This window comes from Syngnathus typhle, linkage group LG2 (assembly GCF_033458585.1).
Source record: "Syngnathus typhle isolate RoL2023-S1 ecotype Sweden linkage group LG2, RoL_Styp_1.0, whole genome shotgun sequence".
In the NCBI taxonomy this organism is placed as follows: Eukaryota; Metazoa; Chordata; class Actinopteri; order Syngnathiformes; family Syngnathidae; genus Syngnathus; species Syngnathus typhle.
Window position 1 is genome coordinate 11,203,288 of NC_083739.1, and position 26,610 is coordinate 11,229,897.

Here is a 26,610-nt window from a genome sequence, read left to right on the forward strand (position 1 = left end):
TGGACAAGGGCGCCCACATGCACGGGAGGTGGTGGGGCTACTAAATGCACCGCAGTTGAGCCAGTTTTTTTTTTTCCTGACCGGCTATACTCATTCCATATCGTGTGTTTGACAAATAAATAATTAAATGGACAGCTATGCGGAGGCTATATTAACTTTTAAGCCTTTAAAGGGAGTTGAAAACAAAACTTGAGTGACGCCTCATCATTCAATGCAAACCTCACCTGCGTCTATTTCCCGAAATCCTCCTCTTGAACTGAACCGAAAGGGGAATTGTGTGTAAAAAAATTTTTTGCTATTCAAAGTACGTGGCAAACTTCTGAAGGTGCTCAATCTGTAGCACGATGAATATACTTTGTGCACGAATTTGCTCACTCAATCAAAAAATTCAATTTTATACTCCCACAGCTTTGATTTAACTATTGGAAATTATTTTAATTTTATACACAAACGAAAAGCACGTGACAAAATGCAAAAAAGACGTAGTTAAAAATAATAAGAACACAATTCGCTATGCGGAAGTTATTTTTTTTTCTTGTGGCTGCACATATTTGTCAAGTGTTAAATCTGGGCAGATATTCAACTAACACGAAAATATTAACATTAAGTGTGTCATAACCATAACGTATATATATTTTTTTTAAATAGTGGACAAAGCAAATCAACGCAAACGATTTCGTTTTTCCACGCGATAGGAGGCCTTTGTGCGGATGTGCAACAACAAATCGGCCCGGCTGGAAAATGACCATCCGTCGGCCTCTTAGCAAAGCGCAACAACAACTAGAATAAGTCGATGGGACGCCACGATGCCTCTTACCAGTTGGGATTCATCGGGCAGGCTTCGACCTGTACATCCGCTCCCTTCTGCTGCATGGCGCCCACGCACACAGACACACACACATGCTGCGAGTGAGAATGCCAGTCTGCCAGTGGCTGAGCGATTGGAAGACTTGACCATTTTCATGATCATTTATTGATGAAAACCGACCGGCATATATAGTGCAGCAAAAGTTACAAGCTTGGCACGAAACAAATAAAAGGCGCGTGCATCCGTGTGTAGTACTCACTGACTTTAATGCTTTACAATCATTGCAGATTTCGTGACACAATTGTCCTTGGACCAAAAATAAAAATAAACCCCCAAAAAATAAAAGAGGAGAACATACAGGCACAACGTATACTCGAGTTTACACATGGGCCATAATATGAATTTAAATAATAAAAAGGCATTGCACTACACAGGGAAATAATATCGCATCGCTTAGAAGAACATATACGAAGAGGATCATCGCTTTTCAATTCAGCGGATCATCGCTTTTCAATTCAGCGGGAATTAGAAAAGAACGCGTGTCACCCAAAGTACACCGCTTTTCTTTTCTGAACTTTTTTTTCATGTCGTCGAGTCTTTTGGGTGAAACCTGACATTCAGTCACAAACATTCCTGTTTGTGGGGCGACATATATAAAAATAAAAAATAAAAAAAAGTAAACAACAACCACCAAAACAAAAAGAACAAAAAACAAAGTAAGCCACCCATCAGTCATGTTTTTTGCGGTCCTTTTCTGATTTGGTTTGGAGAGAAAAGGAAACAAGAAAATAATAATAATAATAACAATAATAATAATCATCATTAAAATGAATCACGCAATATCATGACTTTAGATATCGTTTTAAATATTATATATTTATATATGTACAGTCATATAAAACAAATATGGAGTCCGTGTTCCGCATTTTCACAGTTTTGAGAGACTTGCTCGGCTCTCAAATGAAATCGGTCGGGCGTTGTTTTGACGGAGATGCAAGTTCAATTAAAAGCAGCCGAGATGATGGTTGCTCTCGACCTTCTTTCCGGCGAGGAAACCGCGAGCTCGTCAAGTGGCGTGCAGGTGATTGCTCTTGGATTTGCTGACGAATTTCTTCTCCTTGACCCGCCGGTTCTGGAACCAGATGGTGACTTGGCGTTCCGAAAGGTTGGTGGCGGCCGAGATGCGTCTCCTCTTGTCTTTGGTAATGAACTTGCTAGCCGCGTACTCCTTCTCCAACTCCTTCAGCTGCACCTTGGTGTAAGGCACGCGCTTCTTGCGTCCGCGCCGGTAACTGCTCACCTCGGGCGGCAACGGGACCACATCTACGCAAACAGGAGACGAGGACAAGGTTAAACGCGCATCCATAAAGACGCGCAAATGTCACCTGCATGCCGGATTGCCGGTGGCCACCCTGCCCGCGCCGACGGCGACAATGTTTACGCGCAGCGAGCCGCTTCCGCGCCCTTAAAAGGCGTTGACGCTGCATGCAACGCGGCCGAATAAAAAAACACTGCACACAATATCGATTTATTTATTTGTCTTTATCTATCTATCTATCTATCTATCTATCTATCTATCTATCTATCTATCTATCTATCTATCTATCTATCTATCTATCTATCTATCTATCTATCTATCTATCTATCTATCTATCTATCTATCTATCTATCTATCTATCTATCTATCTATCTATCTATCTATCTATCTATCTATCTATCTATCTATCTATCTATCTATCTATCTATCTATCTATCTATCTATCTATCTATCTATCTATCGTGATTTTATTTCACGCACTCGTGGCAGGAGACATGCAGTATACAAAGCAGGTAAGGGAAAGAAAGAAAGGAAAGCTTTTTTTTTTTTATTCGACCTTGTCATGGAGTTCTGGAGACAAAACTTTCTTGCACGTGCCTCTTAAATTTGGTCTCTTCCTCGTTCTCTTAGAAGGAGGAAGAACAAGGGGGAGGAGGAAGAAGAAGAAAAAGAAGAGAAGGGAGACCTTGACGAGAAGTGGTCGGTCTCAATCGACTTGACATGAGGATAAAGTTGAGGCTTAGGATAAACTAACCACTTCTGTGCGCGTTTTTGGGAGTGACACATCAGACCAAGGAACCCGAGAAAGCAAGACAAGAGGAAGCCGTCCAGAATTCAATGGGGTAATTAATTCATTCATTCATTCATTCATTCATTCGTTCATTCAATAAATAAATAAATAAATAAATAAATAAATAAATAAATAAATAAATAAATAAATAAATAAATAAATAAATAAATAAATAAATAAATAAATACGTTTTTCTCTTTGTAACTAACTGCTCAATCCAATACAGTAAAATAAAAACATTGTATGAAATTTGATTTATCCTGGTCAACCACCAATGTTGATTGTTTTATTTGTCAAATCACATATTTGGATGAGTTTAGCGAATCCTTATTACAAATATTCATGAAAATATGAAAAAGAAATGTGTAATCAGACATTTACAATTAAATACTTTTAATTTACACTAATTGTAGTAACAGGTGGGGCACTGGTTAGCAGGTCCGCCTCACACTTCAGGGTTTCAGCGTTTGATCCTGGCTCCCGCCTTTCTATGTGGAGTTTGCATGTTCGCCCTGGGCCTGCGTGGGTTTCCTACGGTTTCCTTCCACATCCCCAAAACATGCATGGTATGCCGATTGGACACTCCAAATTGCCCCTAGGTGTGAGTTTGGATGATTGTTTGTCTCTGTGTGCCTTGCGATTGGCTGGCAACCAGTTCAGGGTGTCCCCTGCCTACTGTCCCGAGTCAGCCGGGATAGGCTCCACCACGCCCATGACTCTTGTGAGCAGAAGCGGTTCAGAAAATGAATGGATGGATGGATGGATGGACGGACGGACGGACGGATTGATGGACATTTCTTCCCCGTGTATTTTAACAATCCATGCATGCAATACCAGATATGTCCTTATGTTGTTTTTTAGGGTAAGGGGGAGTCTGAAAATGTCTGGCACTGAATAAGTTGTTTTTTTAAACATATGTCTTGGCACATTTGAATATTTAAGTTAAACAAGGCCTCCTATATGAAGACCAAATGCGTTTCCCGAAAGTCATCCATCTCAGCTGAAAAACATTTGCTTGTTTCTCAATCAGCGAAAATGCTCCGTTGGCTGTCAGTGAAGTTCGTACTGCTGCTGGTCATTGGTTGTTGCACTGTTGCTACCCTGCTAAAAAGTTCCGGTCGCCAAGAAGCGCACAGCGTCCTCAAATTGATGAGCAACCACTCCAATGAAACAGTGGCGGTGACGCAGAGGCTCGGCGAAAACACGGAAGAACTGCACACAAAGAGTAGGTCCAGCACTCAATTCGGTCAGTAGAGTTCTAGTTATCGTAGTTTTTTTGTTTAGTTCAGTTCAGTTCAGTAGACCGATACGGGGAAGCCTTAAGATATAGGTCACCTGACCTTTGGGTTTTCTAAAAAAAAAAAAAAAAGAGATTAAAACTTTAGATTTCTTTTTTTAATACCAATAAAAACTATTTGAGCATTGACGCTGCACCTAATTTATAGGAAAATGATATTGATTCCTTTTCCATTTTTTTTCAGCGGTTCAGAGCATAGATCTGCGGCATAGAGACAAGATCATCAAACATCTGACAGGTCAGGCCCTTCGTGTGCCCACCCACGCACTCATGCTAGGAAATTTCTCAGCACCAGTTGCATATGTACTTTCAATCTCCGCTCCGGCCTTCCTGTTGGCATGCCCTTCCTGCCCTCTCCCTATGCTTGGCTGGCTTTTCTGTGGGTACTCCGGCTCTCTCCCACATTCTAAACACATGCATGTTAAGTTCACTGAAGACTAAATTGTCGGTAGGTTTGAATTTGAGTGGGAATGGTTGTTGTTTGTTCATGTCTCCTATGATTAGAGTCCAGGGTGATGATGATAACAATAAGAGTAAGAATGATAATAAAATCTGCTATGTCACACTAATAATACAATTTTCTGTCCCCCCCAGGTCCTCTTTATGTCAACCCAAAGTGCAGGAGTCACTTTCATAGACTTTACCATGTCAAGGACTGTGTGGTACCAGCATGTGAGTACCTCAACCTGCACATTGCCACAACTCGGAACTACTGTACGCCACTCGTGTCATGAACTTCCAGCATCACCTTTGGCCAATCATTATCACATCTACATGGGAGCTTCACCCCCTTGTAGCGACTTTGTTGACTTTAATCACCACCTTTGAATCTGCTAGATTGTTTACAGGGGAAGTCAACCCCAACATTTTCTTCTGTGGAGCCCAACTTGTCAAAACAGTGTTCTGATCAATGTTTCATTTGTGGAATATGAATTAGACAGGCAAAATCCTCCTGTATTTATCCATCATGGGGGCACATACCGTAAATACATATTGTAAAGAATATTTAGGGGTTGACTTCCTCTTTAACACTGTAGCAACCTTACAATGATACTTTACCTTTAAAAAAAATACATTTTTAAAGACAATCATTTGAAATCAGTTCCCAGTGACACGTCATTCTGTAGAGTCCTGGGGTCAGAGAGCGATAATGTTGGGGTCCACAAAACAATAATCTGCATTCTGCAATAGATTATATTGCATGAATTAAATTCATATCTACGCTCACACGTGAGGACCAGCGTGCCAATAAAACAAACATACTAATTCAATTAAACACTTTAACATGATTCAGACAACATTAGTAAAGTAAATCCTAGCACGCAGCATGCAATCAGAACTTGCTATCTGAAAAAGTTCATCTGGGATGCCCATAAAACCCATTTAGGCCATTTAACTGTGTCACAGTTGTTTCACAATGGAAAAACTATTTTAGTCAATTCAAATAAAACATATTATAATTAGACGAATCGCTTTCTCTGTATTTATTCTGTGGTATTCTGTTTGAAGTCTCCGCGACATCGATTTGACCAGCTTGTCGCCAGTTTCCGCAGTCACAGCTTCCCAGACTGCAGTGATGTTCTGCTTGAGGTCTGTCCAGCGTAGGAGACCTTCTGTCACAAATTTTCCACTTAATGATCGCCTAAAGATTTTTAATGACATTTAGGTCAGGTGAGTTAGCAGGCTATGCCAAAACTCCAAGCTGGTTTTTATCGAACCAATCTGCAGTTGGCTTTGCCGCATGAGCCAGGGATTTCAAGCATTCATACCAGCCAAAAATACTGGGAAAGTCCATTCATCTGATTATAATATGGCCATTATGACTGTCAACGCTGGTTGGCTGATGTTACTTATTTTCCTTTGTCTTTTTGCTTTGCTTTGATGGCTTTTATCTTTCGCACTTTCTGGCTTTCTTTGTGGCGCCGTTGTGTGGTAGCCTTATGAGAGCCTATTGAGTTGCGCTCATGCCATCTATGTGTCTTTTGTATACCCGCTCTGTGGTATGGATACTGCTGGGGCCTGAATTTCCCCACCCCCGGGATCAATCGATCAATCAATCAATCAATCAATCAATCAATCAATCAATCAATCAATCAATACGTATTATATACAGTATAGGCTACACGACAAATTGATGAAGAACTAGTTTTGAAATCAGAGACAAGTAAAAACTGTTTGAATACTTTAAAAAGATGAATGGTAATAAATATTGCAAGCAATATCTTTATTTTTTTTTATAATGAAAACAATTTGCAATTTTTGTATTGACACAAGTGAATGCTCAATTTGTCTTTGCGGGTCAGATAAAATCATGTGGTGGGCCCATATCTGGACCCCGGGTCTTGAATTTGCTCCCTATGATTCAGATTCAATGAAACAACAATGGCCTCAATGGGCCTTTTGGATTGCTCAACTGAGCAATATTTTTTTTTGCAGATAGTGAGTTTTGTGATGACTCGAACAAGTAGGACATTCACAGTGATTGTCAACAACCCTGCCAAATTGTAATGATTAAATAAACACCCAAGTCAAGCGTCTTCATTCCTTGCTCAGACTCCGTGTCCGTGTCCGTCCAATGCGGTGACACCACATTCCATTCAACTGTCTACACTCAGTCAAATTTTGCTGCCACAACCTGGAAAAGTGGAAGCAAATTTGTCTAGCATCTTTTATTTGGACATATATCGGCGCAAAAACTCCCGTGCCTGAAGTAAATCCCAACGGTTGACTCGATTCCTCTTTTCTGCTTCCTCTCCATGATGTGCGCACAATCACTGTTCGAAGATGCATTTTCTAGGTAAAGGCATATCTATCTAGCTAGCTAAATGCTCAGAAAAATATTGTAGGATGAATGAGTCGAGAACATCAACACACTTTGTAAATGTTGTCATGTTGCCACCCTCTGCAGATTTTAAAAGATGTGCTCGTCTACTGACTCGACTGGCCAACAGCCTTCATTGTGCCGAGAGGTGAACACTGGAATGGTACATATTCATCTACAGAGGTGCTTCCTAACCTCGCTAGCTAAAGGCAACTCATCCAGGCACCTTTCTCAAGCATTTGTAGCTTTTGAACAATCCTATCCTCCAAATATTTTCTGTCATCTAAATTGGACAGTCCCATACTATTCTCTTCTTCTTTCCAGTTCAGTGTTAGGCACAATACTGTGCTGCCAACAAGAGGCCGAAAGTGAAATTCCAGCCAAAAATCAACAACAAAATTGCGCTATGACGGTTCCCCCCAAAATAATAGCACGACTGTGAACTCAGAGGCCGATGGAGGGGTTTTCGTTCATGTGTTTTAGTATTCCTTTTGCGATCTTTTTGTTTGGTTGCATGCCGTTAGATTTTTCGAATGTAAACTGAGTGCCTTGGCTTAATAAAGGTTGGGAAACACTCATTTACACATCCTGTTCTCTTACCATCCATTGTCGGGGTTGCAACATTTTCATAAGATAATGTCACATATTATATTCATGACAATATTCATAAACCGAAACTCACAAGCAAGCTGTTTCAGTCACATGTCTGACCACAGCAGGATGTTACATTTGCTTCAACAAAAATAATTTGTAAATTATGAATAGTTGTGGTTGTACTATATTATTGCAGAATACCTCTGGTTGATTTGTGATTGGGTGGGTAAAGATCACAGAAAGGGCCTCAACACTAACTTGTACCAAAACAGCAGATGGTCAGGCGGTGCTGTTTTCTTCCTTGCTTGCAGGCGTGACAGACACATGGATTGGGGCCCAATACAAAGCAGAAAACATCATTTTCCTTAAACAACTAAACTGCAGGGTGAACATCTGACTTCATGAAAAACATTTGTCGCTTGATTTATCCATATTGTGATTTCATGATCGTATTGAACATGAATGAATGAATGAATAAATATTTACACTTTATATTTGTACTGTTTTGAAAGTTTTATATACTCTATGTTGCCGTTTGCACATACTTTTTTTTTTTTTATGTCTAAGCGTAACATCAATAATTTTACTCCAGAAAGGCATTGTGAGAATTAAAAATAATCCTGCTCACGTGTTTCATAATTTATATACTTAGCTGCCTTTAAAAGGGTTTTTAACATCAAAAGGAAAAGAACAGCACAAAAACGTCTCAGTCGTTTATTCAGATGGGTTTTCCTCAATTCCCTCCGAATAAAGCAAGCGTCAAAATACCATCACTTCTGGTGTGTTCTGCAACTGAGTGATGTGACCTGCAACACAGTAAATGGAAATCATTACTACCCAGACTAAAAATGTTCTCAGATTCAACACTGTGAATTGATTCCTGCTGTTCTGTCATTTGTGATTAATTGGATGTTGTGCTTGATCTCTCAAGAAATGTGCCGAGAAGATTAAAAATAATGATTAAGTATTTCACAACGAACTGTGTGAGATTTGGCTCAGTGAATTTTATTTCAAGTGTCATGATGATTTATCATTTTTTATTCTACGTTGTGTAATAGAGCATGGACTTTCTCCAAAAATGTTGCTTAAAAAACAGAATCACTTTCTGTGCGCCGTCTTCCTGTGGCTGGAGTGTTTTTTATTTTTAAACTCACATCTTCCTATAACTTTACAATCATATTTTAGAGCACAGGCGTGCCTTCCATGTTCCTCTTCTTAAATAGTGTGACAAGCTCTTTGCCCTCATCCAGTGTACGTTGTTCACACACACCTTACAATATAATCCGGGTGTGCAATGAAGTCCGTTCGGGCATCAAGGGTGACAACATTCTGTCAGTTAGCTTACAACTGCGACAGGCAGAACCACATTGCTGCACTCGTGTTGACTTTGGCTAAAGCTCTGTGTTGTTATGGTGAACGTCTTGGATCGACACACAGAAGCTCCTCCCATCATGAATGTCCAGTTGGGATGATATGTCCAAAGTCGCAATCCCCAAACAAATAAATGTGAACGCATGGATAAAGTTGACAGCAACTGTTCTCGTTCTGTCCACTTTCAAAGTAAATCAATGCAATGGGTATTTGAACACAAATGGTGGAGTAACACATATAAACAGACAGAAGAACTATTAAATTATATACATACGTGCACACAAATTATTACGATATTTACATTCTATTTCAGTGTTACTCTTCTATGTTATTCTAAAGTACAATTTGGGGGTTGGGATTTTTTTTTCATGATTATTGTTATCACTGGTATTTATCACTTTTAATTCTACTGTTGAGTTTTTTGTGCTCTCGTTATATTTTTATGATGGAGTAATCATCTGTATGTCATTGTATTATTTGTTCTGTGTATTATGGCGTATTTTGTGTTTACTGCAGTGACGTGAAGTTTTCTTATGTATGTACCGTAGACATTTTACGTTGGTTTTCACCTTGTTTCCGACAATGAGAAGTAGACATCTACTTGTATATGTATAAGGGAGCGCGGCAAAAAGCGCGAGTGAGTGTGTACAAGAACATTAAAGAAAAGCAATACAAAACACCACCATCGTATCGTGTTGTGTCTCAAAGAAAAATGGATATTGAAGCTGCAAACCCAACAACTGCTCCTGACAAGATTTTTGCTCATTTGGGAGCAAATGTCAATGCTGGATCATTCACACTTTTTAATCAATTAAAAATTAATTCGTGAAGCTATTGAGTATTTTCCGAGAAGGCGCACCAGAAACTGCACCAGAAATGTAGCTGTAATTTCAGCATATCTGAGTTGGAATCTCTCGGAGAAGAGCAAGTCAACAGAGGACTGCAGTAACCTGAGGATTTACATAATTGACTACGTTGATCCTCAATGCAAGAGAAGAAACAGAATTAAGGATGTAGAGCTGTTGTAAAAAGGTTAAAAGGAATGAAAATGGCTTGTTTCTTTTAGGTCTACTAAAGTAAGAAACTTGACTTGAAAGCAATACTAATGACATGGGGAGATGAAACGGAAGAGGGACTTGATCATTCTGACTCATTTGGGACTTGAGTATTTGATTGTTATCATTGTCCGAATAGAAGGGAACAGAAGAGAGGCAGTCAACATACTAAAACAATTACCGCCTACTGGTCGGTCGTATTTGACATTTAATTACAATACATTACTTTGTTATAAAAACGTAATCTTTCTCGGGACTGTGTTTGGATTTTGGGTACGACAAACTCTATTTTTCGTACTGACGTCATCGATGTTGATCATGACGGCGGTAGAGAGTAGCCCATTTTCTTTTATGTGGTAGTAGGATTAAAGAAAAACAACTGTTAACCACTGAAGAGGCGAGTGTGCTTAGGGTAATTTGTTTGTCATGCTGCCCGACACATGCCAAGTGTCCATCCGGACAGATGCGACTGGTTTGCTCCTGAGGCATGTTTTCCAGGCTGGTTCCATTTCAAGACAATTGAGAATCTTCTGCTCTTTCTCAAAAGTAATCAGCGTGACTAACGCTTTCAAAGACAAATCTGACTAGCATCTGCCAAGTAGCTTGACATTTAACAAAACCATGTTATGGCTTTGTGTCATCTCCCCTGGCCTCTGCAGTTTGGAACTGTCATTTCAAGAGGATTCAAAACAAGCTGGACTGTATAGACATGCAAGCCATTTGAGCATTTCTTTCATGTCCTTTATAGGCTTTTTAAGATTGATGTAAAACAGGCTCTTCTTCCTCACGTGTAAGCAATTCAGCACACTTAGTAGGAAGACGAGCAATATGACTATGTAGCCTAATGTTTTCTTTCACTTCTGGATGAGAGTTCTGTGAACAACTTGATTTTACTAATGTTATAAAACTGCCCTTAAGAACAAGTAACTCATAATTTTGTCAACCTTTGGTCATTAATAGTAGGCAGGTCACTTCCGAGTTAACTCACAGTCTCATGTTACCTTCCGCTGACTAGTACTGCTTTGGGGGAGTTCATACCCATCCATTTTGGAGTATTTTCGATTTTTCGTTTGTTTCGTTACTAACAACCATTCAAACCAATGGACAATTCTAAAGCTTCTCTCAGGACCCAAGATGACTTCGGGCAGTAGGCAGGGACACCCTGAACTGGTCGCCAGCCAGTCGCAGAGCGCAACATAGCTGACCAACCATTTGCACTCACACGAACAATCTGGAGTGGTCAATTGGCCTACCATGCACCATGCATGTTCCAGCCACTTTCCAAAGAATGTGGCTGGAAACCAGAGTTCCCAAAGATACCCATACAGGCACAGAGAGAGATCATGATAACTGGAGGGCTAGAACCGGAATCGAACCCACTACCTCTGCATTGTGAGGCGGACTCGCTAACCAGTACCGTGCCCCCCAGACATGCAAAATAAAATAATGAGCTTAACACAGCAAAATACATAAGACAAATAAAAATATCACTCAATAGTGTACGATTAATTGGGGAGGACGAATGAAATTACATATGTTTGAAAACATAACGAAAAGTGATTGAACAAACGGCCTGTTTTTCAAAAATGAGTCGCCGAAATTCCAATTCTGGAATGACCCGGATGCGCCATTATATGGCCACCTGGCACGTAAACACTCAAGCTCACTCGTGATTGGCTGGCGAGACGACGCGACAAGTGAAGCGGAAGTGAAGGGAAGTTTGTCACAGGTGAACAATCTGACGAGACGCTGCTTTTGAAAAGTAAGTTTTTCAGAAATTCCTCTTGCGGAACAGATAGATTTTCGTGAGTACGTCAAGTATTTTTATGTGCGTTTGACAGTAACCACTTGGCAAGTGTAGACATAGTGCTGCCGAGGATCATTTTATAAATTGCTCAACTTGCCAAATTCATCAGCGCCTGACTTCTAGGGAGTGTACGATAATTAGTTTGCTTTCATGGAGGACAAAAAAAACAAAACAATCTGAAAGTGCTCGCGTTTGTTAAGGTGGAATCAAAGAAGTACCTTGGCCATTCCAACTTTTTCACTTCCTTTCTATTTTGTGTGCACTAAGCCTCCTTCTAAGAGTGATGTTTTATTTGAATGTTAGTTGTCAGTGTAGTAATTGGGCATTAATTAACCGGTTACTCATTTAAGTAACCTGTTACTCGAGCTTTACTGTCATTGTTTTTTAAATGAGGGACGCTTTGGTTTGGTTATTTAGTCCTTTGATCACTTCGGAACCAAGAAGCACATCGGCCACACGGTGGTGCTGTCTTCTATTATTATAAACGTGCAATAGTTTCCTGGCCTCAGGAACATAAAGAATATAATGGGGGCGATTACAAGTTTTGTAATTGTAACAGTTTGCCTTCTGAATGAAACTAAAAGCATTTTGTGGTCCATGACAAACTTTTGTTTGACACCCCTACTCTAGAATGAACTTTGTTTACATGACTTTAAATAGTCACACAACACAGTAACCTCCAATGCTTGATCCAGACGTGGATGGAAACACTAGAACTGACGCACGGACAGAAATTGTCACATGGGACTGGAAGTACACTTGCATTGACGCGCTCCTGTTAGAATTGTGACAAAACTGTCCGCCCTGCCTGGCCAGTCTGCCAACGTTCCACCTGCCTCCGCAGAATCGGCACATTCCTCTGGTTTTTTCAAGGTCTTCTCAATCTGAAAAGTCATACAAATTGCAGCTGAAATGTCAGTGACTGTAATTGTCTTTTCCTTCCAAAGTTTTCTCTTGACTTCAGTGTGAATGACTTTAGTAAAAGCCAACATGGCATCTAACCTTGCGCTTTATTTGTAAGTCATAACAGCTATGCCACTGTGTGCAGTGAACAGCTTACTTCCATCTGACTTGGCGTCTGAGGTCAAGAAAGTCTCTAAGATCCTCAGAGGATTCACCGAAATCTCCTCAGGCAATGGGCTGGACAAACTCATCCCAGGTAGGGCTTTCCCAATACTCATTCAGTTCTCTTAGACTTATTGTGTATCATTATGAAGGTGCAGTGGAAGTGCGGTACATCCACCCCTGATTTAGAGGATGTGGTTTTTAGTCTGGGCTCTTAAATTCTTGTGTGAAGTTGACGTTCTCCATACTTGTGTGGGTTTTCTTTGGGTACTTGGGCTTCCACATTTACCCCCCCCCCCCCTCCACTCTCCCAAAAAATAGGTTAATTGAAGACTAAATTGTCTTGGTGTGAGTGTGAGGGGTTGTATGTGTCCTGTGATTGACTGTCCATATGATAGGCTGTGACTATTTTGTTGCTTATTCAATGAATTAAAGTGGGAATAAACAGGTTTTAATTTCCATCCTTTTGTTGAAAAATGACATTATTTAATGTGGTTCAAGTCTGGGGGGGGGGTATTTGTGCAAAACAAAGTGTGCTTATGCTGTTTGCCTTGTCGTGCGTGCAGCAAATGTGATTGCATCTGCTGAGGGGCTCGCCATCATCTCCGTGGTGAAGGCGGGATTCGTGATCACGGCAAGAGGAGGCAGCGGCATTGTCATCGCCAGGCTGGGTGACAGACGTGAGTTAAGGGGTTAGGTTGTTCAATGCGAGGCTTTTCTTATTTTTCTCCCGCCTGACTGTCAATTGACTCATTTTGTCCAAATAATTAATTAGATGTTAATATCAGGAAGGGGCTAATTTTATAAAGTATCTTTATAATGCTTTTTTTTTCTCCCATGATTGGTTAATGGGAATAATATAAAAACACCATGTTGTGAAAAACATTTGATAATAAGAGTACCCTTGCATACGTTTTCCTGGCTTTTTCCTCAAACTTTTGGGTTATAGGAATCTCTTCCGAGATCCTCCTCATAAGTGTATTACAAGCATAATGCTATGTGCAGAGCACGTTGCAACAGAAATTGAGAGTTGATTTAAGTTGCAATGGTCACAGAAAAAAATTCAAAAGGAAAACAATTGTCATCTTTACAGAAACAAACATGCCTGAGTGAAGTGACACCTTTGCATTTGTGTGCACAGGCTGGTCGGCCCCTTCTGCCATTGGCATCGCCGGCCTGGGCGGCGGCTTTGAAATTGGTGTGGAGGTGAGTCATTTCAATGGCATTTTAAAAATGTCTTGCGCCAGCGAGGAGTGGTTTTGACGCTTGTTCAATGGCCGCTTTGACAAACCATTCACCGCCTCCATCTTTTTTAGGTTTCAGACCTGGTGATCGTCCTAAACCATCGGCGGGCCATTGACGCATTTACAAAAGGGGGGAACTTGACCCTGGGGGGGAACTTTACGGTCGCTGTGGGTCCAATGGGCAGGTTGGTTGTATTGGAATGGAGAAGTTTGGTCAGTGTTGGTTTTTTTGCTCCGTTTCATGCAAATGACATCAGATGGTCTCCTGTGGGCAGCAGGCCCTTGTCTTCTCATGAGCATCAGGTGCTCCCAAACAATAAAAAATGCATGTTCCCGTGCTTTTTGGGACTGTGGACCCTTTAAAGGAAGAATTTGACAATTCTCATCCCTTCAGGAACATGGAGGCCGATGTTACTCTTCGCAATACGGCCGCCGTCTACACCTACTGCAAGTCCAGAGGGTTATTTGCCGGCTTGTCACTTGAGGGGTCGTACCTGATTGAACGCAAAGAGACCAACCGCAAGTGGGACAGCTTGACAGCCAGGACCTTTTTGTTTGTTTGTTTTCATTCTGAATTCCAATACAGCTGTTGGTTTGAGCTTGCAGGTTCTACTCTCGGGAAATACGAGCATCTGCCATTTTGAATGGAGCTGTGGACCCACCACGGGAGTGTGACCATCTTTACAGTATGCTGAATGCCTACGCGGAGGCCAGTGTTACAGACCAGAGTAGCAATAAAGTGACCACAAAGGTAAATTTGTTTTATACCTGTCACAGTGGTGTGACTGGTATGAGGGTGAAGTCAAAAGTATTGATTGTCATGTCAATAATGATGGCAAGGCAAACTTGTTTGTACTTAAGAAGGTCTCTTGATTCCAAATGTGGAGCTGGGCTCGTCAAAGGCTACAGCCTTTTTCTGTTGAGCATTAACAGTGTTTCCACGACCGTCTCTTTGCAGTCATCACGTCCTCCTCCAGCCAGACCTCCAGCTCCTACTCCTTCACGAGTAGTCAACACCTCCCAGCCTCCTAATGTTCCTGGTAAAATGACGGCATTTCAAGTCCTGCACTAGTACTCAAATGAATGTCCATCGAATAAATGTCATCCATGCAGAAGCAGGTCTGAAGGTCTCCAGTTGGTCATCACTCTAACCATGGCAACTGTATGTGTGCAGGTGCAGTAGGACAAAGGTCACTCTACCCAAGTATCTCCATCTATAAATCTGACACGTCAAGTAAGTTGGTCTTCAAGTGCTTCCTCAGGCTGCTGCACCCCCTAGTGGATTTAGCATGTAATGAATAACTGTGGGCTTTCTGTTTCAGGTGAGATTCCCTCCAGAAAAGCTCCAAACTTGGGTAAGACACATAGAATTGTGATGCATGTTACAAATCATCGAAACATCAAACATAAATGTTAATAAATGCAACTTTTCAACATGGTTTTCCAGGCAGCAAAAGGCTTTCTCTGATTGCACTGCTAATAAACAAACTCATCTGTCTCTTTGACAGCCAGAGAATGAAGAAAAAGAGTGAAAGGCTATTAACTAAAGAAGTCTCTGTACAACCGTTTGAAAAAAAAAAAAAAACTAAACTTTTATTTGGCTGCCCAACCCCAAACGATACATTGTGTCAGTCGACCTGGAAGTATCCTGACATTTATTATGATGATGATAATAATACAAACATTCTATCCATAAGGAGCCAGTGAACCCCTGGTGGTCACTGCAGTCCACGCATATGCTGGCCAAGAGCCCGGTGACCTGAGCTTCAATCCTGGCGACCGCATCACCATCATCACCAAGACCGAGAACCAGTACGACTGGTGGGAGGGGCAATTGGGTGGTCGAAAGGGCATCTTTCCTGCAAACTATGTGACTTATTGACCGCTGCCACTTGGTTACCAGGGTTACTGGAGGAAAGTAGCTGCATGTTGGCTCAGGAACTACAGCAAGCTGTTTGAACATTTACGTATATGTTCTTAACAGTCCGCTGTACCGTTACACTCATTTTTCTCGCAGTTCATCCCACTAGTAGAATGACTCTCTTACTAGTATTGATTACAACATTGTCTTTTGTGTAAAGACTAAGCGTGCTGATACATGGATTTGGAACTAATGCTCAAACCGTTTGGCATACTTGTACATAACTTCTTCACTGGTCGATTGACCAGCTATTCGTTAATCCCAAATTATTTCGCTTCAGCTGCTTTTAATTTTTTTCTTAGCATCTTTAAAATAAAATCAATTTTGTATTGAAGAAGCTTTTTCTAAGTGATTCATGTTAAGAGCTTACTTGCTCAATATAAGAAAGGTGAAAGTGTGCTTGTGCAAGTTTCACAGCAGTGGAGCAAACTGCCTGTTCCACTTGAAATCTTGAATGATTTGTATCCCTTTAACTCTGTGACAAATACGACTATTCACCAGCCATGTGAGTTGGTTCATAACCAAATAAAATAATGTTGCGTGACAAATTGGCACAGTACAGATAAAAATAAAAGCGGCTCATGAAAAAGGAAACACAGCTGTTTCACGCTGCCTGAGAGATGTTGTGCGTTTGCCTTCACTCTGTTGCGCCAACGACAGCCATCTGGGTTTGCAGCTTCCTGAAAAGACAGGAGATGAGACTTGATTTTACTACAACTCTTTAAATGCTTTAGATTTTTTTTTCAGTCCCACTCAATCAAATATTGATTATTTTTTAAATATATTTTTTAAATCGATTATTCCACCGTTCAAAGCGCGTCCCCGCTGTCGTGCGGCATATAGATCTAATTTACAAAAACCTCTCTATACTTACTTTTCCAACTGCTCTAACTTCTTCCCAAAAGCAGTAACTTTTCCCCTGATAAGAAACGGACAAGATGATCTTAACGAGTGAATTCTGTATGACAGGAAAGAAGCTCGAGTGAAGGCAAACGTGGGGTCAAGGAGCACTGAATGTATGACATGCTGCCTAATAATTGGCTGTGTTAATTGCGCTTGCGATGCCCCCTAGCGGCCGTGTGCCTAGTTGGCTTGTGCCTGAGGCCAGCTCTGCTCTGCTGTGCCTCTTTTGCCAGCGGTGTCGATGACCTTATGCTTGTCACGGCTCCAATTGGCACTTGTGTGCTCACCTTGATTCATGGGAGTGTTGAGTTGGCCTGAGACAGTCGTCCAGAGAGTCAGGGAGCAGGGTGCCGCTAGTCTCGGGAAGCAGTAGACACAATCCGCAGCCTATGATAGGCCCGCTGCTGTAGATGAGCATGGCGGCCAGTGGGATGGCTCCTTCGGGGTTGGGTGGGAACAGAGTGCTAAACAGACAGCCGAGGCGGTAACACAAATCAACCACCGCCATGCAACGCTGCCTGCGAGTAGAACACAAGACAATTAAGCTTCAGAGGATGATGAATTTGCCATCAGTCAGTCGCCCAGTGTCACCTGACCACTGTGGGAAACAGCTCAATGCTGTACAGAGACAAAATGAAGATTGTGGCTAGAATGCTGAATTTGCCCAGCAGTGCCAAACTCATCACGAGCATTGCGTCACCTGCAGAACAGACATGATCCCATTATTGAGCAAAAATGATGCATGTGATCAAACATAATGCAGTGATTCCCAACAACCGTGCCTTGGCACATTTGCCTGTTGTGAGAGATTATCTGTTTTCTTTCATTTAGTTTTGCTCGCTAAAGTTTGAAAACACTGTTATTTTGTTGAACTCTTACATTGGTATCTGGACAGCAGCAAAGACACTAAGCAGGCACTTCCGCTCAGGCACAGAGTCAACATGCTGAAGGGACGCCGATCTAGGCGAACCAGCGGGATGAGCAGAGAGGGAGCCTCTGAAAGTCCCGAGAAGAACTGGGCCGAGTAGATGTTCACGCCGAAGGAGCCAATGTTCATACAGATGCCATAGTAAGTCAGCGCAGTCGCAGCGCTGAGCGGCACAAAAAAACGAAATTGAATTGGGTGAGAGATGGCTTGTGGAAGTTATTCACAAATTTTGCAGTGCTGAGGTTTATTAACTAGGACTTTGGCACCATCTTGCGGTATTGTACGGTTATAGCGTTGTTGAAAGTTCATAACAACAATGCGTTACCCTAGATAGCCCATGATTGACAGACGCAGCAAGACAGTTGGATGTTTGAAGGGCAGGAGGTCACTTGGAGATTGGGCTGTCTGAGCGGCGCTCTGCTTCTCAAGCAAGTCTACGCCCAGAATCTAAGTATACACAGACGAGTAGATTATTCAGATAGAAGGATGTCATGTTTGTGTTTATGTCTGTGTGTACCATGTCCACACACTGCTTGTTGGCAGCACTTCCACGACAGTAGCGGTACAGAACATCCGTCCTCCCCATTAGCACCAACCAGCGCGGGGACTCCGGAAGTGAACTGTGTAGTAGATAAACACAGGTACCCCTGAGTAGAGCGAATTATTATCCAGACACTGGACACTGTAGGTGAATGGACAGTGAAGACAGACACACGGGCAGGCGAGGACAGACCGGAAGAGCGGCAGGCAGATGAAATGGGGCAGCGAGAGAGACAGGTGAAGCTGTATCCAAGTGGGACTAAGCCAGGCCAACAGAGCTCCGGCCATTGTCCCGAGACTGAAGCAGAAGCCCAAAAAGACGGGCGACCAGAGGCGGGCGGAGGGGGCGGTCCACTCCACAGCTGCAATGCCCAAACAGAGGATTTTGGTTTTGTCAAAAGCCGAGAGCGTTTGATATGATCATTTAGCAACACTTGCTGTCATGCTGAGTTAGACGGCCCTCACAATAGCTTGTGGCTTACATTCATGTAAAATGTAAGCCCCTAGGCTTGGCCAGACATTCTCCTGTTACTAGATTTGCCTTGAACACTTATGGCTACTATACTACTGTATCTTCATGTTGGCCTCAGCAGTTGAAGCACTTGTGTGGAGGGGAGGTCAGTGAGCTTGAAGAATAAAAACATCTGTTTAAAAAGCAACACTGTAGGTCTTTGTGACGCTGAGCTGCAACAAGTATTTGACGTTCTACTAGTTTGCTTGTGTTTTCCGTGTGTTTGTTTGTTTGTTTTTATTTACCCAGAGAGACGGAGCAATTGTTGATACAGCAGCAGCACACGCCTGTCAAGCAACGAACAGCGAGGAACAGGGTTGGCTGAGGGAAAACAGCTGGCAAAAGGCCACACAGAGGCTGCACACACACGAAAAACAGCAACACTGGACGCTTCCCGTACCTGAACACGCAAAGACAAAAAGACCATGTTACAAAACGAAAAAAATCACACGTGTGCAGCAAAGTAAGAAACACAACAGTGTTTTGCACCTGCATTTTCCACGCTGATGATGTGGAGAGTATACGTTCTACGTTTTTATAAAGTACTACATAGGGCTGCTTGCAACAAACAATTCTTTTTCTAAATTGATATTTTGGCGTTCAATCGATTATATCCAATTCAAAAACATCCATCCCTTTTGTTTTAAATTGACAGTGCAGATAACTGGTGTGGTCTGTGACAGGTCAGAAAAGTAAAGAAAATAACATTTTGTATTTTACTGACAACTTTTGACATTTACTCTCTAAATTTGTAAACAGATATCTGTTAAGTAGTGCCTTGAGATACTAAGTGACTGTGCCCTTTTAATCCTTCTTCTTTTCGCCACATCTGGTGAGAATTGTACCTGTCAGACAGTGCTCCGCCCACCAGCGATCCAAGCAGCATACCCACCATGAAGACGATTCGGCCGTAGGACAACCATGGGGTCTGGCCACACACTGACTGACGCATTCAAAAACAGACGGTCGGTGACTCTTTGCTTGCTATATGGAGGGCATGCAGCGGACACACTCAAACATCAACCCTCAGATATGATTGAAGTTTGGGATTTGTCATTATAGTTAGCTTTAATTTTGTCTCACGTTTTGTAAATTCTTTTCGTTTCTTGAGCCAGGAATGACAGAATGAGGAACATTGACGAGCGTGAGAGTCAATGTTTATCAAAATGCCACTGACTTTACGACTTGATACGCCTCATAGTTTTTCCAGATTTCTCATATCTAAAGTGACAGATTTCAGAATGTTGTTGGACCTTGTCACTGGCCTTTTTTTTTATGTCATGCTCCCACCCCGCTCGATAAGCAGGAAGCGAGATTGAGATGTTTTCTCTTAAAAGTAGCAACAACTAGCGTTCCCACATTGTTGAAGTCTGTAACTGTTATAGAAAGTTAAGACACGCCAACAGTCTCCATCTAAATAAAACTCAGATTTTGCTCTTCTGGAAGTTCCTCCCACATGTCACGCAAAGAGTTAGGTAACAATGTGAGATATTTTAGATATTCATTATTATTCTTATATTTAATGATTCACTCACGTCTCGCCTGTAGATTTTAGTCATCCAAACAAATTCCTCTTCCAAAGGTTCCTTGCGTTCTGATTGGTTTTGCGGGTTGGTTCCAGAGTCGCTTGTGCCATTGCTATGCTGACAGTTCTCCCCATCCAAAGTGGCAATGAAAATGTCGAGGAAGAAGAGGAATGCGTTGAAGAAGAAGGCAAGCGACAAACGCCAGAAGACGGACAGCTGAAGCGGAGACATGTGGATAGACATGTGGATTTCAACAACCCGGCGCCATGTTGACTTTTCGAGCCAAAGGTCTGCTGTTAGGACTTTGGACAATGTTACTTTTTAAACTTCAAGCTTGTCTTGACTCCCCCTTCTTCGCCTCATAAAGACGCAGTGGAGGGGGCTAGATGAGCCACAACATAGGAGAAAAGGAAAATAATCTTAACCCTAGATTCTGGGGAAGGGCAATTTATGCTCATCATGAAGTATCCATGTACTGCTTGTCCAGTCACACAATATCTCCCTTTTTTTTCTCCTCAAATAATGAAGTTAAGCAGGGATGAATTTTCAGTCCATCCAGCCCGGACGGACGGACAGAGGCGTAAGACAGAGGACGAGAATCAGTCTGGTGAGCGACGATGGTTCAGGATGTGACCGTATCTATCTAGTGTGGTGAATTCTCTTTGACGGTCAGCTGGTCTTCTAAACAAACGGTGAAAAAGTGGCTGGCTTGGGGAAGGAAAACTTCAGTCACACACGGCTCATTGGGGAAAGATTTTATTCAACCAATGTCAGAGAGAAGTGTCTCGCGTCCTTGCCAAGATGTCGAGTCCCTTGTCTACTCTCGCCCTAAAACCTGTACTTCCTTTCACTCAGGTGCGTGCACACGGGGCTTTTGGATGATCTATGACCCCCCTAACTCAGTCAGCCTCCCTAACTCTACACGGTGCATATCTTAGCAGTTGTTAATGGAAACCAGATGTGTCTGGTGCTATTGAGCCTACATTCCTGGACCAAGCCCCAAACAGTCCCGCACGAACCTGACTCGAACATGACCCGGTCACACTTACTAGTGAGATATACATTGCATAATACCAGAATAAAAATTCACAACACTAGCTACGTGCACGCTGTCATGGTAGAAATGTGCCCTGGAAAACTACAATGATGACAAACAGTTTAACGTTATAGCTCCAAGAATGACTAGTTCTCGGTCTTTTCACCTTCTCAGACTTCATCTTGGAATTCACTTTACAGGTTCTTTAAAAGTATTTGCTTGATCTGCTCTAGCCTACTGATTGGTCAATTAGTTAAAGGTTTACACACACATTTTATTTGATACAATCCAGGAACAAATATCGTGTAAAACAACATCTATCAATCTCTTTACACTCACAAAACAACAACAACAACAAGATTGCAGTGATGTAGGATTTTACATTCCAAACATTTGACCGGAAGAATGGAAGTGAGGCTCCATTCACTGGTCACTTCTCGTTCGATGCTCCATCACCACGACGGCAACTGACAGCGGCGTGGAGAACGAGGCGGCTAGGCTCTGCAGGCCATACACCAGGCAGCGCCAGCTGAAGCTGCACGCCTTCTTGACATTCTGTTGAGCAGAGCGTACCCGGCCGGGTGCTGAGACTAAAGTCAATTGTGAAATGCGTTTTCAAGTACAAAGCTGCACTCGATTGTCGTTTTGAAAATGTTTGTTAAAACCAATAAACCCTCAAAGTTAGTTCCTAGATTCATGTGTTATTTTGTTTCATTACTAGTGATGTTCAATACCACCGATTTAATTTAAGTTAAATTCAAGCTTATATTTTATCTTACTAAATGACTCAGTATTAAAGGAATGCCATTACGTGTTCTCTCCTCATCTGTCTGTGACCTATGACCTGTTGTTGTTTTTTCATCTTCTTGGTACATCCACAACGGACGTTAATAAAAGAGGTCAATTATTTTGTAGGCAGATTTCGTTTTTGTTGTTGATCCAAGTTATTAAAATAGTGATTGAATATATTTGACAGTAGAAATTGATTGTTTACAGCAGTACTTCATAACCAGATGAAAAGTAGATCTTTCTCTTACCTTAATGTACTTCTTCCTTCTCCTCTTCCTCTTCTCCTTCCTTCTCAACCTTTCTTCTGGCGTCTCCTGGCTTCCTTCATCCTCGATCAAAGGTTCATATTTATCTGGCAGTATGGCAAAATAGACTTCCTTGGAAGTTTTCTGCTCGCTTCCCATCGCTCGTCTTTGTGGCCAAGTTATTGTTTGTGCTTTCATCGACTGAGGACCTTTGGAGCCGGGACTCCAACTTTATTAGTAGCCTGAAGCTGAGGCTCTGTTAGCTTTGAAATAAATGCAGGATTAAACAAGGAATGTACAAATGTTTTGTTTTTCTCTCGCTTACCTTCAACTTTTGACATCCTTCTCAGCTCATCCAAAATACATATGTTCTTTCTGCGGGAGCTTCTCCATGTTTGTTTTACAAAATAAACACAAAACTTGTCACTGAGTCAATAGGAATTTATGGAGATGATCTCTGTAACAGAACATTTATCATTTTAGCACTCTTCGTTGAAAATAATCTGATAATGTTTAAATGTCCTCCCCTTTGAGAATCTGAAATTTGTTTGCAAGAGCAAATTTAGTTTCAAACCATCGTATTTTTGTTTTAACAAACTCCTGTATGCTTGCTGCCAATCAAGTGAAGTTTCACAAACACAACTGTTACAACTTGAGACACTTACTAATAACAAACAATCTTGAAGGGTTTCCTTGTGTACTCACAGCCGAACATGGAGGACCATGACCCCAAGTAGTCCTGCCGAGTGCACCTGTACCAAGAGAATCTTTGTATTTTTTTTTTTGAGTGATTGTTGGAGACACAATATGGACCTCCTCGAATTATCACGCGATTAGATTTTTTATCTCTCCAGGTTGTCTTCAGGTTCTTGTTCTGACCTCTGATCTATTGCAGTCACTGTTAGGAAGCCTGTTGTCAGCATTTAGTTAATTATCTTCCAAACTTTGGCTGATAGGGTCAAGAAATTCTCTCTCTCTCTCTCTCTCTCTCTCTCTCTCTCTCTCTCTCTCTCTCTCTCTCTCTCTCTCTCTCTCTCTCTCTCTCTCTCTCTCTCTCTCTCTCTCTCTCTCTCTCTCTCTCTCTCTCTCTCTTCTCTCTCTCTTTCTCTCTCTCTCTCTTTCTCTCTCTCTCTCTCTTTCTCTCTCTCTCTCTCTCTCTCTCTCTCTCTGCTTATGACTAACGTTTTTTACACAACACTAAATTACTCCTTTAGGAATTTCATATTGCATACTATAATGTTTTTGGTTTTCGATATTTTAAGATACGGGTGTATAAAAGTAAACCCGCTTTGCTCGGAAATTATCGTTAACCAGTTGTTGTTTCTACACGGAAACTTTACGGTGACGGTCAAAACTCACCGGTACGCAAACAACTTCTGAGGACAACGACATCTACGCCTAGGTACGTAAGAATCTCTGTTTGGTTCTATTAAATAGCCTGTGAAGAAGTTTAAATTTGCTGTTTATAGGGAATAAACTCGTAACAATATATGTTTTATTTCACAGTGCTGCGATGCTAATATTAGGCTAGTAAGGTAGCACTCGGCAAGTACGGCATGTAGCAGCACAGAAAAATGAGATTTTGCAAGCCATTAATTTCATAACATTACCCATTATACATCCACGCATTGAAAGAAATGATATTATGCGTATAATATGTAAGGAATCTGCACACCAGGATTCCAGTGGTAGCATTCTTATTAAACCAAAGGCAGAGCATCATGAGACAATCACAATCTGTCAAGTGTTAACACGGTCTTTTGATGTTAGGCAGACTGCACGCTAGCCTAGTGTTGCAAAAGAGCAAACTACTTAAAAGAGTTTCTGAAAGTTTTAGTAAACTTCCATGTGGAATTTTGCAAATAAAACATTGTTTTGTCATACGCAGACATCCAAAATAATGAATAAATTACTACTTTGCTTATCGGTCACAGGGTGACTGAGTATCTTATTGAATGGGAATAGCCCATGTCAAATGGACAAGTCGGCAATGTGAACCACTACATATCAAATGGCTCACCTGTATTATCATTCCTGACTGTTTCAGAGTGCAACGTCATGTGGAGCTGATGGGGATGTTGTTGCACATCAGAAGGACATTGCCTTACTTCAGAGGCTCCTTAAGAACATGCACTTGTATTGTCCCTGGGGTGACTCGCACCTGTAGCACTCTATTGACTGACAGCAAGGGGGGCCTTGTTCTGTATTCCCAGTCCACCAACGTGTATGAGAACCTTTCTTTGGAGGACTGGATCGAAGCCAATGTGGACCTGCAGGATCGCAACATTCTGTTGCTGTGGCGCAACATGCCAGCTGTAGTCATTGGGCGACACCAGAATCCATGGAAGGAGTGCAACTTGTCGCTTATTAGGCGATTGGGGATATCTCTAGCCCGCAGGCGAAGTGGTGGAGGCACAGTCTTCCATGATCTAGGGAACCTGAACTTGACCTTCTTTGCTTCAAAGAAGGGGTACGACCGCCAGAGGAACCTGAAGGTCATCACTGAGGCCCTTAAACAGCTCCGGCCCGAATTGGAGGTTGCAGCAACCGAGAGGTTTGACATTTTCTTGAAAGGACACTACAAAATCACAGGTATCTAAAGTTTCCAAGTTGGAAACGTCCCGTGGGAATTAGTGAAGTATTTTTATTTAGCCTCACTAGCATACTGTTGTTGACCGTAGGAAGTGCCTCGAGAATCAGCAGGAAGTCGTCGTATCATCATTGCACCCTGCTCCACTCGGCTGACCACGACGCTCTCTCCCCTGTGTTGCGCTCCTCTTGCAAGGGTGTCCACAGCAATGCCACACCCAGCGTGCCCTCTCCTGTGGCCAACCTGGTGGACCATGACCCCACAATCACATGGGAGGCACTACTTGACGCGTTGGCACATCAATACAGTTCAGGTACAGTAGAAACTTGGTTCGTCTTTGTTTCAAGACAACCTGAAATATTCATGGACCAAAGAGTTTTTTTTTTTTTTTTACTTACATAATTAAAATAAATGAATATAAAATTACAGTAATCCCCCTCCTTTGCAGGTGTTGCATTTCAGTCTACCCTGCAAGTGGGGCGCATAACCATAATCTATTCCACTGTATTATTCTCTTTGAATGTCAGTTTGGATCAATGTGGTGCTTCATCTCTGTTGTACTCTTTCTTCCATCTTGCACGCCTCCTCAGAGTTTGGCGGCAGCGCCGTAATGAATTTGGTGAATCCCGCCGATGACTCTGCGTTTCCTGGTCTCGATAGCACGTCCGCAGAGCTGCGAGGATGGGACTGGATCTTTGGAAAGACACCCAAGTTCAGCATCCAAACCCGTCTGAAAATCACTGACGATCTTTCATCAGCTGGCCGCACAGTTGAACTGTCTTTAGAAGTCAAGCATGGTGTGATTGAGAACTGTCGGTTGGACGTTCCACCAGACTGGCTTCCGCACCACTTGAGCAGTGAGCTGAGCGACGTACTGGAGGGAGAGCGATTTTGTCCACAACGCACTGCTACAGCTTTTGCGATGCTGTTGCATTGCGAGAATGGAGAGAAGCAGAAGAGACTGCACAGACTTTGTGATGCCATATTGGCGGTCATGGGTTAATGAACACTGACTTGCAATCATATCTACAACACGATAAATAAAGTAGAATTAAGTAAAAGATGCCAACCATTGTCTTAAAATACTGCCAGGGGAAACTTGTTTAAAAAGAAGATCGTCCCGTGTTAAAATATATTTATTTATTTATTAACATTATGCACGTTTCTCCTGTAATTTTAGAGCTATATTTTCTTTTGCTCTCGCTTATCGTATATTTAGAATCACAAGTCGTGAGTTGAGGCTGGTAAGCAAATACTTTTGGATATACGTATAGTACAATGTATGGGCCTTCGCTCAATAAAGGTTTTAAAACACCACTTGTACTTTTTTTTATATATAATGACTTGTTTGCGCCCAAATTGTGACAAGTGAAGCCATGACGTGACATTCAACGCAGGCGCCCATGCGCATCAGAATCACATGCCGAAAGTCTCTCACTTTGTGCTATTTC

The 26,610-nt window shown here is 41.9% G+C and overlaps 5 protein-coding genes and 1 long non-coding RNA gene across 13 annotated transcripts; 3 read left to right on the top strand and 3 right to left on the bottom strand.

Annotated features, from left to right (window-relative positions):
• Nucleotides 1–1,055: 1,055 nt before the first annotated feature.
• LOC133170143 (homeobox protein Hox-C13a-like) lies at nt 1,056–2,228 on the bottom strand. The gene has a single exon (XM_061302844.1). It carries the CDS (start codon nt 2,172–2,174, stop codon nt 1,875–1,877), a length of 300 nt encoding a protein of 99 aa, XP_061158828.1. The 5' UTR covers nt 2,175–2,228; the 3' UTR covers nt 1,056–1,874.
• A 535-nt stretch (nt 2,229–2,763) lies between these two features.
• On the top strand, nt 2,764–9,637 carry LOC133149842 (ALK and LTK ligand 2-like). 2 transcript variants are annotated; one of them, XR_009713685.1, is made up of 6 exons: nt 2,764–2,968; nt 3,947–4,141; nt 4,398–4,451; nt 4,808–4,885; nt 7,122–7,197; nt 7,940–9,637. XR_009713685.1 is itself a non-coding variant. In XM_061272017.1 (5 exons), the coding sequence occupies exons 2-5, from the start codon at nt 3,952–3,954 to the stop codon at nt 7,184–7,186; spliced, it is 387 nt and encodes a 128-aa protein (XP_061128001.1). In that variant the 5' UTR covers nt 2,764–2,968; nt 3,947–3,951; the 3' UTR covers nt 7,187–9,637. The 2 variants fall into 2 exon arrangements, 1 of the variants encoding a protein (XP_061128001.1); XM_061272017.1 differs by having other exon boundaries at nt 7,122–9,637.
• Nucleotides 9,638–11,708: 2,071 nt separating this feature from the next.
• sh3yl1 (SH3 and SYLF domain containing 1) lies at nt 11,709–16,428 on the top strand. Its single transcript, XM_061271488.1, has 11 exons — nt 11,709–11,816; nt 12,910–13,020; nt 13,493–13,606; nt 14,068–14,132; nt 14,243–14,355; nt 14,565–14,693; nt 14,777–14,921; nt 15,129–15,210; nt 15,345–15,404; nt 15,493–15,525; nt 15,868–16,428. Coding segments are annotated over exons 1-11 (1,038 nt in total). The 5' UTR covers nt 11,709–11,815; the 3' UTR covers nt 16,053–16,428.
• Nucleotides 15,737–20,873, bottom strand: si:dkey-190l8.2. 6 transcript variants are annotated; one of them, XM_061271457.1, is made up of 11 exons: nt 20,509–20,873; nt 19,819–19,912; nt 19,219–19,260; nt 18,656–18,824; nt 18,440–18,542; nt 18,248–18,369; nt 17,874–18,085; nt 17,586–17,694; nt 17,282–17,512; nt 16,966–17,010; nt 16,010–16,771 (listed from the first exon to the last, which is right to left on the bottom strand). In XM_061271457.1, exons 1-11 carry the CDS (start codon nt 20,740–20,742, stop codon nt 16,729–16,731), a joined length of 1,404 nt encoding a protein of 467 aa, XP_061127441.1. In that variant the 5' UTR covers nt 20,743–20,873; the 3' UTR covers nt 16,010–16,728. The 6 variants fall into 6 exon arrangements, with proteins under 6 accessions (XP_061127440.1, XP_061127441.1, XP_061127459.1 ...); XM_061271475.1 differs by having other exon boundaries at nt 19,219–19,373; XM_061271455.1 differs by having other exon boundaries at nt 19,219–19,373; nt 19,819–19,916; nt 20,509–20,872.
• Nucleotides 20,874–21,239: 366 nt separating this feature from the next.
• On the bottom strand, nt 21,240–23,541 carry LOC133148417 (uncharacterized). 2 transcript variants are annotated; one of them, XR_009712578.1, is made up of 4 exons: nt 23,235–23,541; nt 22,895–23,026; nt 22,573–22,832; nt 21,240–22,090 (listed from the first exon to the last, which is right to left on the bottom strand). It is a non-coding gene; the product is annotated as an uncharacterized LOC133148417 (long non-coding RNA). The 2 variants fall into 2 exon arrangements; XR_009712572.1 differs by having other exon boundaries at nt 23,275–23,539.
• A 306-nt stretch (nt 23,542–23,847) lies between these two features.
• lipt1 (lipoyltransferase 1) lies at nt 23,848–26,476 on the top strand. Its single transcript, XM_061300121.1, has 4 exons — nt 23,848–23,971; nt 24,617–25,161; nt 25,251–25,472; nt 25,750–26,476. Exons 2-4 carry the CDS (start codon nt 24,639–24,641, stop codon nt 26,160–26,162), a joined length of 1,158 nt encoding a protein of 385 aa, XP_061156105.1. The 5' UTR covers nt 23,848–23,971; nt 24,617–24,638; the 3' UTR covers nt 26,163–26,476.
• Nucleotides 26,477–26,610: the final 134 nt, after the last annotated feature.